This window comes from Colossoma macropomum, unplaced genomic scaffold, assembly GCF_904425465.1.
Source record: "Colossoma macropomum unplaced genomic scaffold, Colossoma_macropomum, whole genome shotgun sequence".
Taxonomy (NCBI): Eukaryota; Metazoa; Chordata; class Actinopteri; order Characiformes; family Serrasalmidae; genus Colossoma; species Colossoma macropomum.
In genome coordinates this window covers 15,316,954-15,332,816 of record NW_023494803.1, presented here as the reverse complement: position 1 = coordinate 15,332,816, position 15,863 = coordinate 15,316,954, and the positions used below count along the sequence as shown (strand labels likewise).

The 15,863-nt window shown below is 38.0% G+C and overlaps 1 protein-coding gene across 1 annotated transcript in view; it reads left to right on the top strand.

Annotated features, from left to right (window-relative positions):
* Positions 1 to 15,863, top strand: part of LOC118823747 (brain-enriched guanylate kinase-associated protein) — a 61,392-nt gene that overhangs the window by 19,804 nt on the left and 25,725 nt on the right. Inside the window, exon 3 of the mRNA XM_036593533.1 lies at positions 12,204 to 12,270. Coding sequence (XP_036449426.1) covers positions 12,204 to 12,270 — 67 coding nt within the window. The remainder of the gene's footprint in view (positions 1 to 12,203; positions 12,271 to 15,863) is intronic.

The window sequence follows — 15,863 nt, the reverse complement described above, 5'->3', positions numbered from 1 at the left end:
ATCTTAACTGCTGCCTTGGGTTTTAATAAATCATAACATATTCCTTGTAAGTATCTAAGGTCTGAATACTGATTTTTTTTTTATTCAATAATAATAATTAAATATTTTATGGAACAATCCGGGGGTGGGTTCAAGAAAGATCAACCTAAGCTCATAAATCTCGACTCAGTCATTCAGATAAGTCAGTCTACCCTGCAGAAGTGACAAACATGTTCTAGATATTTTGAAAACTAATTGAATCAAATGAAAAAAATACGCTATCACAAAAACTCTAATGAATATGTTTATAGAGACATGTTATTAGCATGGCATTAAAGGTAGTTTTAGTTACTCAACTAGTCAGTGGAAGCTATGTTTTGTTTTGTTACAACAACCACTTTCGGAGGTGTGGTGCCACCCCTGGGTTGGATGGATGATGGATGGATGGATGGATGGATGGATGGATAGATAGATAGATAGATAGATAGATAGATAGATAGATAGATAGATAGATAGATAGATAGATAGATAGATAGATAGATAGATAGATAGAACAATACAGCCACAAATAAGATTGAAACTATTTAAAGAAATATTTTTCAAAAAATGGCAAAACTAAGTGTCATGTCTAAAATAAGTCTGTCTGTGAACAAGTAAAATAATCAATGAGTCTTACGATTTTGCCAATTTAAAATATGCAGCTTCCTACTAACAGCCAAAGGTCACTTTAAAATAAACTCACTTTAATATAAATTTACATTGATGCATGTGAAAATAGTGCCTAGCAATGAATCTATGACAATGACAATTATCTTCAGAGTTGGCAGAAATGTCTTGAGCATAGCATGCACTAAGCCCATCTCCATTCATTTATTGACCTTTTTACAATGTAGTTTGGAAAAGAAAAAAAAAACATTACTTATTTCTGCTCTAATAGATTGAAATACTGATCAACACAAATCTCAGCCCCATTGTCCTACTTTTCGTTGCCCTTTAAATAAATGTTAACGCTGCAACTAACTATTGTCTGGCATTTGCTAGAGCCACATGATGACAAGGTGAAGAGCATGATGATCAGTTTGCTCAGGGTACTCATGCATTTCCTTTGTTAACTTCCATTCAGAAAACCAAGCCTCTGCCCTGCCTGCTTACATTATGTTATACGTTTTAGACCAATGATTACTGTCTCACTCTTGGGGAGTGTATACGACTCCTTCAAAAGGCATGTAATGCTGAAAGGGCTGATATGACTCAGTATGTTTTGGAGTGACCAAGCAACAATTTATGGTCAAATTTAAAAAAAAAAAAAATAAACGCGCTGATATGTTTTCATGATCAACATTAGATCCCTCCCTATCAATAAACTGTAAACCCACTCAGGAACTATCCCTACTAATCCACAAAGAACAAGAGTCCAGAATTCACTTCACCTGCAGTGAATACATTATTTTTTCATTTTATTTAGGATAAACCTTGATTTTATAAAGCTATTCCAATGTTTGCTTGAAGATGAACAGCCACAAAAATGTTCATAGAATCTTTAACATTAATAAGTAAGAGAGCTAGCTAGATTTTTTTAGTTAACAGGTTATCAAGCAAGTTAGCAAGCTAGTTATGCATCTGATTTTCCTACACATTTTCCAAGGCCTTAACACCTTCCCACTGTCCAGGGACTATATAAAGAGCTATTCAAGAAATGCATTTGTTTAATTTACATTTGCAGATCTTATCAATAAGCTAGCCAGCAAATGTTAGCAAAAGCTTGGATACTTGTAATATAATATGACATGTTTCCCAATGCATGCTAGGAAAAGGAGACAATTTTATGATGAATCCTAGACTATCATGATGTAAGCATTGACATGCATTTACCAGTAGCCTCAAACCACTAAATTGAGTCAATCATTCTGCTCTGAGATTCATTATTGGAGATCCTTACAACACTCATCACTGTAATCAGTAGAAGTTGGTTGGTCCTCTCTAGCCATAGATATATATATCACATCTGTGCTGTCTGTGAATAATGGTATTTATCAGATTTGCTCTAGTAACATGGACCATCTACCAGTTCCTAAAGTTTTTACCAGTGGCATGATTACCAGGGGGAAAGGGGGACAGTTGCACTGGGGCCCATGATGGCATGGTCCTGTGGCAAATAGCCCCCCTAAATTTTTAATTCAGCCCCTCCAGGCTCGGACTACCCATCAGGAGTACTGGGAGATTTTCAAGCTGGTAGTCTGCCCTGTAAGTTGGACCTTTAAGTCCAGTTGCACTAAAGATGCACTAAAATAGAGCACAGCACAGCCACATCCATTAAAGGGGATCAGCATTTTCATTTTCCATGTGTGAACACACATGGGTTACTTCACTGTACTTTCCATTAGAGAAGTTGCGAAACGTGAGAAGTTGTAAAATGTTTTTTTTTTCCAAAAAAGTGTGAGATTTAACAGGTTGTTGAGATTTTCTTCTTATTCTGTGTCGCAGCAAAGCACTGCCTCACCCTCCACTTAGAATAATAACTTTCACCAACTCCACCTTCATAATGTCACAGTTGCTTCTGCCATTTCCAACATGATTTCACAGTGGGCACCATTTTGGACATAAATAAAAATAACTGCCATTGCTGGATGCCAGGTTTCCAGTCAATAATGTTTTCAAGCCCTGGATTGCACAGGAAAGTTAACACCTGGTTAGTTTTGTATTCCAATTTAACTGGTAACATGATGTGCCCTCCAGATGAATGTTTGCATCCCTTTTGCGATTTGCAGTTTCTAGGCTACATGTGTGGCGTTTCAACACTAAGTTTCTGACTTTAATTCTGACCTTGACTAGTGATACAAAAGTGATATGTAGGAGAAGTGTAAGATGAGCACACATTGTGTTTTCATCTCTGATGGGCTGTTATCCTAGGTAAAGTTTACAGAGGGATATTTCTCTCTGCCAGATTTAATCCAGTTAACTTATTAACATCTTTCACTCAGCTATTGCAGATTTCACTCAGACATTAGCAGGGCTCGTTAGTAACAGAATACATGTAACAGTGTTAATGTAATACAACACAAAATACAAAAAATATGTAACTGTATTCCATTACAGTTACAGTAAAAGGACAGTAATCAGATTACAAGTACCATGTGTACTATACTAACTACATGCAGTTAGTGAGACTATAAGCTATAGAGCAGCCAAAATCAAGGAAAGCAGTTAGAAAAGTTAGTGTTTCTTATCTATTCTAAACCAGCCTAGACTGATGTACCCTGCCACAATGGAGGATCACCCACAATACACAGCCGCCACCACAATTTAGCTGTGTCTGGCCCTGGAAGGAAAGGCCTGACAGCAGAACAACACAGCTACCAAGCAGCGTTGACCACAGCTGTCTATCTGAGGGCAGCAGCGGTGAGTACAGAGGAGGTTTGCGTGATGCTGGAAGCAGTGCGTGACCTCTAGCAGCAGGGTGAGTCAGGCGTAATGGAGGAACAGAGGCAGAGACTGTGGGAGCTCTTGTTCCATTACAGCAACATCTTTGCTGCTACAGTGGAAGACTGTGCACGGACCAATACTTCTGATCCTACTCTCCACTCTCACTGGCTTCCACTGGCAAAGAAAGAAGATGTGGGGCAGAAAATAGAGGAGATGGTGGCAATGGGAGTCATTGAGCCATCAAGTAATACATGGGTGGTGACAGTGGTCCTAACAAAGAAAAAGGACAGCAGCTGGCATTTCTGTATGGACTACTGGCACCTTAACGATGTCACCAAGCTTTACAGAAATGGCTTTTAGCCTCCAAAATGTTCAAGCAGTCAATAGAGCAAGTGCTTACCAGCATCCCCACAAACTGGTGTACTGTCTACCTCAACAACACACTGGTCCACGCATCCAGTTTCAACAGCATGCTCACAAATTTGGAGCAGGTATTCCAGGTTATCAAGTCCTCAAACCTCTGGCTGCACCCTAAGAAATGCAACCACTTTCAGGGCACATGAGCTTCCAGGGTAATGTGGTAAGGAGGAGTGGAAACAGACCCAGGTCAGACGCATTGCAACAGTGGCCCATGCCCCAGAATGTCAGTGTGTTGTGAAGCTTCCTAGGTCTGGCCTAGTACTACCAGTGCATACACTGGTTCACAGAAAAGGGTGCTGCCTTTCAAAGGAATGAGGAGGCTGAACGCATGTTTGCTGCCCTCTGTGCCTGGCTATGTGAGGTACCGGTACTGGCATTCCCCAGGGCAGGCAGTGAGTTTGTCCTAGATACAGACATCAGCAATAAGGGCATCAGCATTGTCCTCCTGCAAGTCTAAGACAGGAGTGAGAGAGTCATTGCATGCTACAGCCGGTGTCTGAGTAAGCCTGACAGGGAGCTGTTGGCCGTTATGGTGGGGCTGCACCATTTCCACACCTACCTGTATGGAGTCCGCTTTGTTCTTTGCAATGATAATGCTGATGCCCTGTCCCATTGCCCGAGGCGCTGCTTAGGAGTGTCAGTATTGCACGTGCCTTGTGGAACCAAGCTTGATGCAGTGAGTCCCAAGACACAAGTGGTTCCATTGTACTCAGGAGGAGGACTCTCCTGGGCAAACGGTTGGCTCCAGGCAAGCCGGAAACTGCAAAAGCTGGGACAGTCTCCAGATGCACAACAAGCTGCTGTACTGTGTTTGGGAGGAACTAGTGCCTGGGAAGTGTGGAATATGGTGCCGAGCACAGTACAAGGAGAGGCTGGCATGGGGCACTTTAGCATAGGTGGAGCAGTGACTGCTGATTCAGAGTACCAGAAGCTCTTCACAGTAACCAGGGGCGCAAGTTTGAATCACTGGTCATGGCAAAGGTCATTTGTCAACTAGACATTTGCAAGACATGGGACTATGCTGCTCCACCCCCAGAGTGACACCCTCATAGAGTGTTTCGCTCAAACGCTCACTACTCAGCTCACCACTCTCACTGCCCAGCACCAGCACAATTGGAACCGACACGTACCCCTGTTCCTGCTGGCATGCCGCTCCTCTGAGTAGGAGCTGACCAAGTTCATCCCAGTTCTTCTGATGTTCGGCCATGAACTCAGGACGACCACGGAGCTAGTCTTCGGCCGTCTACCTGAGTTAGAATGGGAATGCCAAGGAGCTTTGCCAACGTCTCCATGCAATGCGCCAGTTAACTAAGAACCCCCTGGGTGAGGCCAATACTCATCAAAAATGGGCGTATGACTCACACTGCCAACGGCAGTCCCTTTCGCCTGGAGCATGGCTGTGGCCATACAACCTATGGAAAAATGAGCCAGGGGTGCTTGTGTGTGATGAGTGGATTGAAAGCTTAAGACTGATCTGCCTTCAATTCCAGTCATTTTTTAGTGGCCTTTTCTGCTTGTTTTCAATAAAAGAGTATTCTTTTAGTAAGCTAGTTGTACTACATGCCTCTAATAAAATATTGTTTATTATGTGAATCCAACATTCACTTTGCAAAATGGATTTAGCCTCCTCTACTCACCTGATCACTCTAGCTGGTTGGCTGCTGCTGTAGGTTTACCTCCATCAAATTAATCTATCACCGACTGGAATGATCTCCCTTATTGATTTTCAGACTCTAGCTAACAAATTTCATTAACAATGGCATGTTCAGTGTTCCCTTACAAAATAGCATATATCGCACAAGTACTTGCTAGTTTAGTTATTTTACATCTGATTACAAACAGAACCCAGCAGAACCATTTTCAATCATGTGTAACCCAATGTGCTTACATTTGAAACGTCTTATTATTGTCTTTGTAAAGAAGAGGAAAATAATACATTATAAATAACATGGATAAATACAAAACAGAGCATTGCAATAAACACATCCATACAGCACAGGGGAAAAGAAAGGACAGAGGAAAAGAACAAAAACAAAAAAAAACAACACTAGCAGTCAGATCAGTTTATCATTCCATCCATCATTTGTATGTTATTATGCTCCGGGAATTTGTAAAAAATATTCCACATTTTCCAAAACTTTAGAAGTTTGTTTGTAGTAAAATTGCTTATCTTTTCAAGAGAAAAGTTAAAAAAGTTAAAAGTCATTCCTTTCAACCACTGGGAGATTCCACAGGTTGTCATGAGCTGACGATGCACTGTTTAGCATCCAGAAAACAAACATTAAAGAAGGGCCATACTTTCTTTGAAGTTACATAGTCCTCTGGGTAGATATTCAGAATACATAATTTAAGAGGAACCTCTGTACCAGTAATCTCACTAACAAGATCCAACATTTTTTTCCAAACTCCCACATACAATGAAAGAGAGACCCCTTCTGAAGATTACATGTAATGCATGTGTTGGGAATATTAGGATTGAAGTGGTACCACCTAGCTGGAGTGATGTACTGCTCAACCATTTATATTGTAGTAATTTGGAGTGTGTATTTACCATTTGGGTTTGCACTAAGGAGCAAGGCTTTGACCATTCCTCCTCTGTTAGATTCTCTTTCAGGTGTGTTTTCTATGTCTGCAAGATATTATCTGAAGATTCTTTGCATTTTTTTACAAAGAGATTATATGGCACAGACACATGTCCTTTGGTTTCTAGACAGTTTAAAGTGATGATCTCTAGGATAGATAGAGGGGGAAGTTCTGAACTATTACGCTGCCTGGACATCATAAAACCTTAGAACGAAAGAAATGTGAAGAATATCAGGAATTGCAAGAATTCTGTATGTGCTTTTAAGTTCTTCAAAACACATAAATTTATTCCCATTATATTTGGAAAGGTTTTCTTTAACAATTGAAAAAAGACGATGGTGGGGAAAATGGAAATGATAAGATAAGATAAGATAAGATAATCCTTTATTAATCCCACAACGGGGAAATTTGCGGTGTTACAGCAGCACAGAAGACAGAGCAGCAGGAAATATACAAACAATATATAAAATAGAATAAACAATAAAAGTATAAAGATATATATGTATATGTACAAAGATTACAAGAAAAACATACAAAGTATTAAATTTAAATTTAGAAATGTAGAAATGATTGGAAGAGGTATATGAATTTAAAGTAAAATTGTCATTTTAAAAACAATAATAGTGGGGATGATTTTAATTCCAGATAGGTAAACTACAAATGGAGTTAAAATCGGACGGTTGAGCCTTTCATTTTCTGCCATAAACAATATTACAGATTTGCTATTGTTTATTTTGTAGCCTGAAAAGCACCAAAAGCACTTATCAGGTCAAGTGAGGTAGGTAAAGTTTATTTCAAATTGGAGCAGAACAGGATTATGTCATATGCATACAGCGCTATTCAATGTTCCATTTCTCCTGTTTTTATTCATGTTGTATTGGTGTGATTATGGATTGCCATGGCTAGTGGCTCAATGGCCAGGGTAAAAAGCAGGGGAGATAAGGGATATTCCTGTCTTGTTGCTTGATTATGTGTAAGAGGTGTTAATGTAACAAGTATGTTAAATACTCTTCTTGTGTTGTGAAAGCCCTGTCTTTCCTGTACAAATTCATTCTGGTCAGAGTGTACCATTTTGGGTAAAATTAGCTCTAACTTCTTTGCTAATACTTCACATAAAATTTTAAGGTTGTTGTTAAGAACGGTGAATTGCCTATAGGATCCACATTGATTGCTGATAGTTATTCAGGTTTTAATAGGAACATAATTATTGCAGTGTTGAGTGAGGCAGGAAGAGATCCCCTATCAAAAGATTCTTAATACATATTGAGCAGAGGTGCTATTAGTTTAGTCTTATGTTATATATAATGTTATATATTTAATTGGGATTCCATTCCAAGGGAATTTTCCTCCTTTCATGTTAGATAAAGTTTCAGACAGTTCCTGGGCCCCAAGGTTAGTTTCTAGCTCCGAGAGTCTCCATCTAAGGGGATAAATTCTAGTGAATCCAGAAGTTCCTTTTGTGTATGTGGAGCTGAATCTGAGTATTTGTGGTTGAATAGGTTATGGTAGATGTTTAGGAAGGTGTTTTTTAGTTTGTGTGGGTTTTTTTTTCAATCAGAGGTAATGATCGCCTATGCTCTGTTTGAATTGAGTTTATTACCCTCTCTGCTTGCATCTGTGTAATGTGCCAGGCTAACAATTTACTAGCTTTTTCACCTTGCTCATTATTGGATTGCCTTAGTCTCACAGGTGTGTTGTTGCCTTATTTGTAAATAAAACATTGTATTTAGCTCTCAGTTTATGGAGCTCCATATTTAACTGGTGGCAAGGATTTTGCAAAATTTAGTTTTAATTTCTTTCAGCAATTTTTCAAGTTGCCCATCTGTAAGCTTTGTGTTTAAAGCTTGTAAAGCTTATCATCAAGCCTCTTAAAAAGGCTTCCTACCTTACAGCAGATGTGCAATCAGTGTAATTTTCAAAATAAAAGTGCTCCAATAAACTTTATGAATTCTGAATTCTTAAGCCAAGTTGTCTGGAGGCACCATCTTGGGAAGTTGTAGTGGACACCTGGAACCCTGTTTGTTTACTAGACCTCTCAACGACCCCCAAAAGCTAATATTTTTGGCTCCACAGAGTCTGGATTACTCCCATAAACAAGATTAAAGCAGTCACAACTTTTATGGTTAAGAGTTTCTGCCAGGAATCAAGCCCTGACCTCAGCAGTGGGTTATCCATACCTCCCATCACTGAGATCAGTCAATGTAACAATAGAACACCTTGACTTAACCAAAACTCTTTGAGTAACAAAAAACAAATTTCTAAAACTTATATGAAATCTAAATCAAACCATTCCATCCAGGATTGAAAGAACTATTATTCACATTGTGTGCATGATGTTTGAAACTTTACATTGCGTAAAAGTGATACTACTTGTATGTTACTTAGTTAATTCCTAAAACATGTATTTCTTCTATCAGTAGATGCTAGAAGTGAAGAATGTTTATTGCCTTATTAATCCTAACCAAGTAATCTTTTTCTTTTAGGAAAATGTACAGCTCTAATGATTATGCAAACCTGAATGCATATCTTCTTTTCATTTGTGGTTTTGTTTGTTCTCTTCAGTTCACAATCATATTGTGGTTAAGTTACTCATAACGAACTGTACCTAGAAACTATATGGAATGCATACCTGCGTCTCTTTTGATATGTGTATTGGTTCCAGATACCCTGTCTTTCAAACTGTCTATTTTGAAATTCCTGTGGGGGAAGGCACTTCTAGACTGTGTGACACCAATCAGAGCTGGAGCTAGTGAAAAGCTACGAGATCATAATGCTATCATTTGAACACCTTGCAATTTTGGATATTAAATCAGCTGAGACTAGATAAAAATAATTTCTGGAGAAAGTCTTGCAAGTACTGAAGTGACAGGAAAATGTTAGTTGGTCAGGGTGTTTACTTCTCCACATATTGAGCAGGTTAAAGTTTTTTTTATACATGAAAGTAGCTCTTGTCTTGCTTGAGGATGGGAGGCATATATTCCATGGGATCTATCTAGCTCTGGTTGGAGTGCACATTTGAAATTCCCACCGATAACAAAATGGCCAGGCAGAGCAGCTAGTGATAAGAACAAGTGTCTGAAAAAGCTGAATTATTATTAATGTATGTCCCATATACATTAACCAGATTTGATCTTACTTAAAGAATTTGACATTAAATAGTTGAGTATTTACCAAATCAATCTTCAGTAACACTAAGGAGCTAGAAAGGCACAGATTATGTATGAGAGTGATGACTTCTCGTGAGTGTGAGGTGAAAGATTTCAAAACACCCAACCATCTCCTCCTCACCCTAACTACATCCTTATGAGGTAAGTTGGTCTCCTGGAGAAAAACTATTTTGGCTTTTATTTGCTGTATTCTACTCATTACTTGCTTTAGCTTGACAAGTTTGTTTAGTCCCCATGCAGTCCAGGAGGTGAACTAAGGTTCAGAGGCCATAGGCAAAAGTTATAATTTCAGTCATGTTAAATTGGATTTATTTTTTGTATGTTAACAGTATGCCAATAGAACGAAAATATAATGATGGAAATAAAAACAAATACATACACCACAAAAAGAAAACAAGAGCACTACGAATATAACAGAGTGTAGTTCCCAAACTAAAATACACCCACCCACCCATAATAAACACATCCCAAGGAAGTTTGAATGTTTATCTTCCCATTTGCTATTGTGGCTCATTTTTACTTGAGTGCAGTAGGCAAGAATTTGTAATTGCAAAGAGGAGAGACGCTGTTTGCCTTTTACATTTGTATGTTGCTGTCTTTCTAGCTTGGTCTTTTTTGTGATGCTATTAAATGCATTATTAGAGAGATAAATAACATTTTAATTATTATTTTGTCACAATTATTAAATACTCACATTCAGCATTAATATGCAGTTCTGGAAGTACATTTTCATTTAAATAAAGCAGCTCATGAAGCATCTATATCTTTGTGTAAATGAAATGTCAGTACTAGTACATCAAACTTCCTGTAATTGGTCTGAAAGACAGAACCATCCAAAAAAGTTTGATCTAGACCAAGACCACATCTTTTGGTTGGACCATGGTCCAAGGCACCTTTCACACCTACTTAAACTAAGGAAAGCACCCTTAGTTTAACAATATGCCAAAGCTCTCTTTGAGGAATTCCAGTATATATAGTTACCATCCAATACCTATTTTATCTATCAGTCCTTAATTAAATTAAATCAGGTGCTGCTGATGGAATTGAACAAATTATGTGATGGCTGGAGTGGACCGTGAAGTCAGGAACCACATTTTAATAGTTCAGTGCTTGTTGTGCACAGTGATTAACCCAGTAGCTGTAGCGGACACACTGATTGTCTCACCACCCCCTTCAAAAACTTACAATGCAAGCTGTCAGTGAGTCAGGGCATTTTATTGTTCTAATCTAAATGCACTGTGAATAAAAGCCAGTTAGGAGGGTGACTTTAAAAATGTATTTTCATATATACTAGCACAAACTGATCTTACCATGTGGATAGCCTCTTTAGCTTTTAATGCATGATTTCACAAGCAAATTAAATATTCACATTAAGACCTTTGCTCTGATGACTTTTGCTCATTATTTCTATGGCACAACACTGCCATCACCCTTAAAGCATGGAAACAGGACCATCAATTTCACAGACTTGAACACCTTTGCTAAGACCAAACTAATCCATTCACTCTGGATTTTTTATACACTGTCAAAGCTACTTGTTTGACCATATTTCACAAGCCACTTTACAACAGACAATTACGTTTTATAATTAATATAGTAGAAGCAAATGTGTGTAATTCAAATATTGTATAGTTTATTCATGTCACCTCACATAGCAATAACGTGTGATCTGTTTGCCCTATTTGTATAATACACATGACACATGTCATCACGTCAGAGAAAGCAGCCCAGGTTTAGAATATGACAGGGAAAAAGGTTAACACAGTACAATAACCCATTTTCACTAAGATAAAACTTTCATTATTATTATCTTTACACTTTGATCCCAGAGAGAGAGAGAGAGAGAGAGAGAAGGGGAAAGGGAGAAACTGCAGTAACGTATAGGAAAGAAAACTCTGCATTTAAAATTTAATTTTCTATTTTTATGGGTCACATGCTTCGGGCAAACAAAAATATAACTTTCACACCCCAACAGACTGCATCTAAAATTCTTTTTCAGTTATGACTCATAGGATCTTTTTTATAAGGAAGATCCTATGAGTAATAGTTGAACATTAACCGTTGAACATTGACCATTCTCATAAGGAATTGTGAAAGAGTTCTTTGGAGAATGTGCTATAGATGGTTCTATATAGAACCTTTTTGAAAAGGTTTTAGTCATGCTTTTTTGTCTACTCTTCAGATTTCTTTAAGCATTTCTCTGGAGAAAACACCTAAAAATCAGTGCAGCCTCGCTTGTTGGCAGTTTACAAGAAAGATATATCAATGTGAATATAGCTGGCACAATAACAGTGATTCTCCAGTACTAAAAAGCAGGCTGTATCATTACTACACTAATGTGCTGGAAACCAAACAAAAGGAGAATGTGCTTTGTAAATGAGACATCCATTACTACCATTAGTTTATATTTTCACAGTATTGTATACATGAAAAATAATTACACTTCCTGTTTTGTGATATCATATAGGCTCCACCCCCCACGACCCAGAAGGATAAGTGGCTTAGAAGATGTGTGTGTGTGTGTGTGTGTGTGTGTGTGTGTCTACATGCCACAATTGAATGTAGTCTGTCTTCAGTGTGTAACTGAAGCTTGCAGTGTTACAGAAGATGATCTCCTGTTACTTTCCACAGGATACAGAGCAGCTATGCAGCACTGCAGAGGATAAACCAGGACCTGGAGGACAAGATTCACCGAATGGTAAGAGTCCTGGCTATAGCACCACAAATACTGACAATCGGCTACTCTGCATGAGGATACACTGACATTTTTTTCTAGATCCAGAAGGAGGGAGCCTGAGAAAAAAAAGTAATCATTTAAATAATACAACTACCAAAGGCAGAGCCATCCATAACAGTTCAAAGACAGTAGACGAGTGAACATGCATGACCTCACACACTAACTTACTGATATCTACAGTACATCTTTTAAAGGAAGACATTAATACAACCCCATTTCCAAAAAAAGTTGGGACGCTGTGAAAAATGTAAATAAAAACAAAATGCAATGTTGTGCAAATCATTTAAACCCTATATTTAATTGAAAATGCTTCAAAGACAACATATCAAATGTTGAAACTGAGAAATTTTATTGTTTCTCAAAAATATATGCCCATTTTGAATTTGATGCAAGCAAAAAGTTCCAAAAAAGTTGGAACGGGGGCAACAAAAGGCTGGTAAAGTTGTGTAATGCTTAAAAAAACACCTGGTGGTGAATTGGCAACTGGTCAGTAACGTGATTATGTATAGAATGAGCGTCCCAGAGAGGCTGAGTCTTGCAGAAGTAAAGATGAGGAGGGGCTCACCAGTCTGTGAAAGATTGCACAAATGAATAGTGCAACAATTCAAGAATAATGTTTCTCAACATAAAATAGCAAATGACTTTTGCTTTTCATCATCTACGGTACATAATAACATTAGAAGATTCTGAGAATCTGGAGAAATCTCTGTATGAAAGGGACAAGGCCAAAAACCAGTATTTGTTGGCCATGATCTTTGGGCCCTCTGGCGACACTGCATTAAAAATAGACATGATTCTGTAGTGGAAATCACTGCATGGGCTAAGAAACAGTTCTGAAAAACATTGTCTATGAAACAAGTTCGGCGCTGCATCCACAAATGCTAATTAAAACTGTTAAACGCAAAGAAGAAACCATATATAAACAGGATCCAGGAATGCTGCCACCTTCTCTGGGCCCAGGCTCATTTAAAATGGACTGAGGGGAAGTGGAAAAGTGTTCTGTGGTCTGACAAAGCAACATTTGAATTACTTTTTTGAAATCATGGACACTGTGTCCTCTGGGCTAAAGACCACTCAGCTTGTTATCAGCGTACAGTTCAAAAGCCAGTATTCATGATAGTATAGGGGTGCATTAGTACACATGGCATAGGTGACTGGCACATCTGTGAAGGCACCATTAATGCTGAATGATATATACATGTTTTGGCAACATATGCTGCCATCCAGACTCTGTCTTTTTCAGGGAAGGCCTTGCTTATTTCAGGATAATGTCAAACCACATTCTGCATGTATTACAACAGCATGGCTCTGTATTAAAAGAGTCTGGGAGGTAAACTGGCCTGCCTGCAGTCCAGACCTGTCACCTACTGATAACATTTTCCACATTATAAAATGAAAAATATGACAAAGGAGACCCTGAACTGATGAGCAGCTGAAATCCTATATCAAACCAGAATGGGAAAACATTTAACTTTCAAAACTACAGCAGTTGGTCTCCTGAGTTCCCAAACGCTTACAGAGTTTGTTAAAGAAAGAGGTGATAAAACACAGTGGTGAAGATGCCCCGTCCCAACTTTTTGGACCATGTTGTTGGCATGGGCATATATTTTTCAAAAAACAATAAAATTTTTCAGTTTCAACATTTGATTTGTTGTCTTTGTACTATTTTCAATTAAATATAGGATTTAAATGATTTGCACAACATTGAATTTTGTTTTTATTTACATTTTGCAGAAACGTAATTTTTGGAACATTTTTGTACATTTTTGGAAACGGGGTTCTACTATAAAGGATTATAGAGGGTGAATAGATACAAATCTCGATTGTTTGATTGACAATCGAGTCTTAATTACAACAATGCAGAGCATCCCAGCTAGGATCATTGTGTATCAGGGGATACAGAAGTTAACATCATTAGTTTGTCGCCACAAATAAAGTATTTTAATAACCATCATTCATAAGGACCAAATAGCTGTCAGTTGGATCTCATTATCTAGCTGTTTAGCTTCTACCTATAACAGCTGTTTATTTGTTTTAATAAATGTTGAATTAGGTGACAGGCTGTCTTTGCCTAAAAGTTAGTTTCAGCCACACTACATAAAATAAATAGAGTGTAATAGCTTATGACTAAACTGAACTGAAATATGGTTAAATAATACCAATTGAGTCATTGCGTTCAATAGGAATGCTGGGCACCTTCCGCTTGTTGCCACAAGCAAAATAAGAAATATAGTTTTTTTTTTCAAAATATGACCTTTTTCTACTAAATACATAATTAGGCTGATTTGTGTCTATAAATTTGGAGGGGGGATTGAGAAAAATATTTTTTAAAATATATATTCCCAACAGTTTAAATCTGTCGCACTGCTGGGCACCTGTCACTGCACCTTGTGAGAGGTCCTTCTCACATTTACCAATCAACAATGTAGAAAAATAGCAGTTCCAGGCTGTCTTATTTTGAAAATGTCAGATATTCTATGGTATTTGCTGAATGCTGAGCTGATTGTGATTTTGAACAAGTTATGATTGAGGCCAGTGAGTGTTGTGCTGTTAATCTCCAGCTTGATGTGTTTGAGGCTGATAATATGCAGTGGTTGTGATGTGTTTTTACACAAAACAATGTGCATATGACTTATTATTATTATTATTATTTTCTTATTCTTCTTATTATTATTATTCTGTGAAGCACCACATGACTTGTAACATAGACTCACTCATATTTAGCAGGCTGATGATTCTCCAAAGGGAAAGGGAGGAACTGGCTTGAACAGCTGTTTACTTGACATGGGAACACTCTCTTGATCACAGCAACAGTACCTCAGCTTGGCTGTGGTTAAGCACAGGCAATAAGCCCCTGGGGTGCGGCGCTTCACTTTAGTCCCACTGCGTGGCTAGGGCAAGGCAGAAGGATGCAGCATGAGGCAGGGACAGTGTATCAGAGTAACAAATAATGACACCACTCCCAATAGGTGAAGCAATGGGATGCCACATGTAGGTATAAGTACAACAATAAGAATAATGTTTCACTTTAAATCAACTTCTTTAATGCTAATAATAGATTTTAATCTTTATTCATAGGTTTTACAACATTTAGGAAGACTACAGAAAAACTAAATGTTGTAAGAATACTTTTAAAAACTGACTAATAGATTAAATTCTAATTAATTTCTGCATACAATATGTGAAGATACACATTTTATCTACCTATTTTATCTATCTTTTGATTGGGGTATATCTGGTTCCAATTTGTGGGCACTATGTTGTCAATGCAGGTACTGATGTAAGTGGTCACCGCTGTAGCTAGTGGCAGTTTTTCTTACTGGGGGAACTTGCTTGAGGAGTTGTTTCTATGTCAGGTAGAGAAACAAAAAGATGTTGTCTGACTTTCCAAAGTAGGGGCAGGGCATAGCTTTGTAGACACTACAAATATTGCTGTATTGCTGTGAGTTCTTCTCTGGGAAATTTCACAAATTGGTGATTTGGGTAGTACTGTCAGTAAATTACAGTGGTTGAAATCACCTACAGCTAAGAACACACATCAAGTCAAGTCAAAG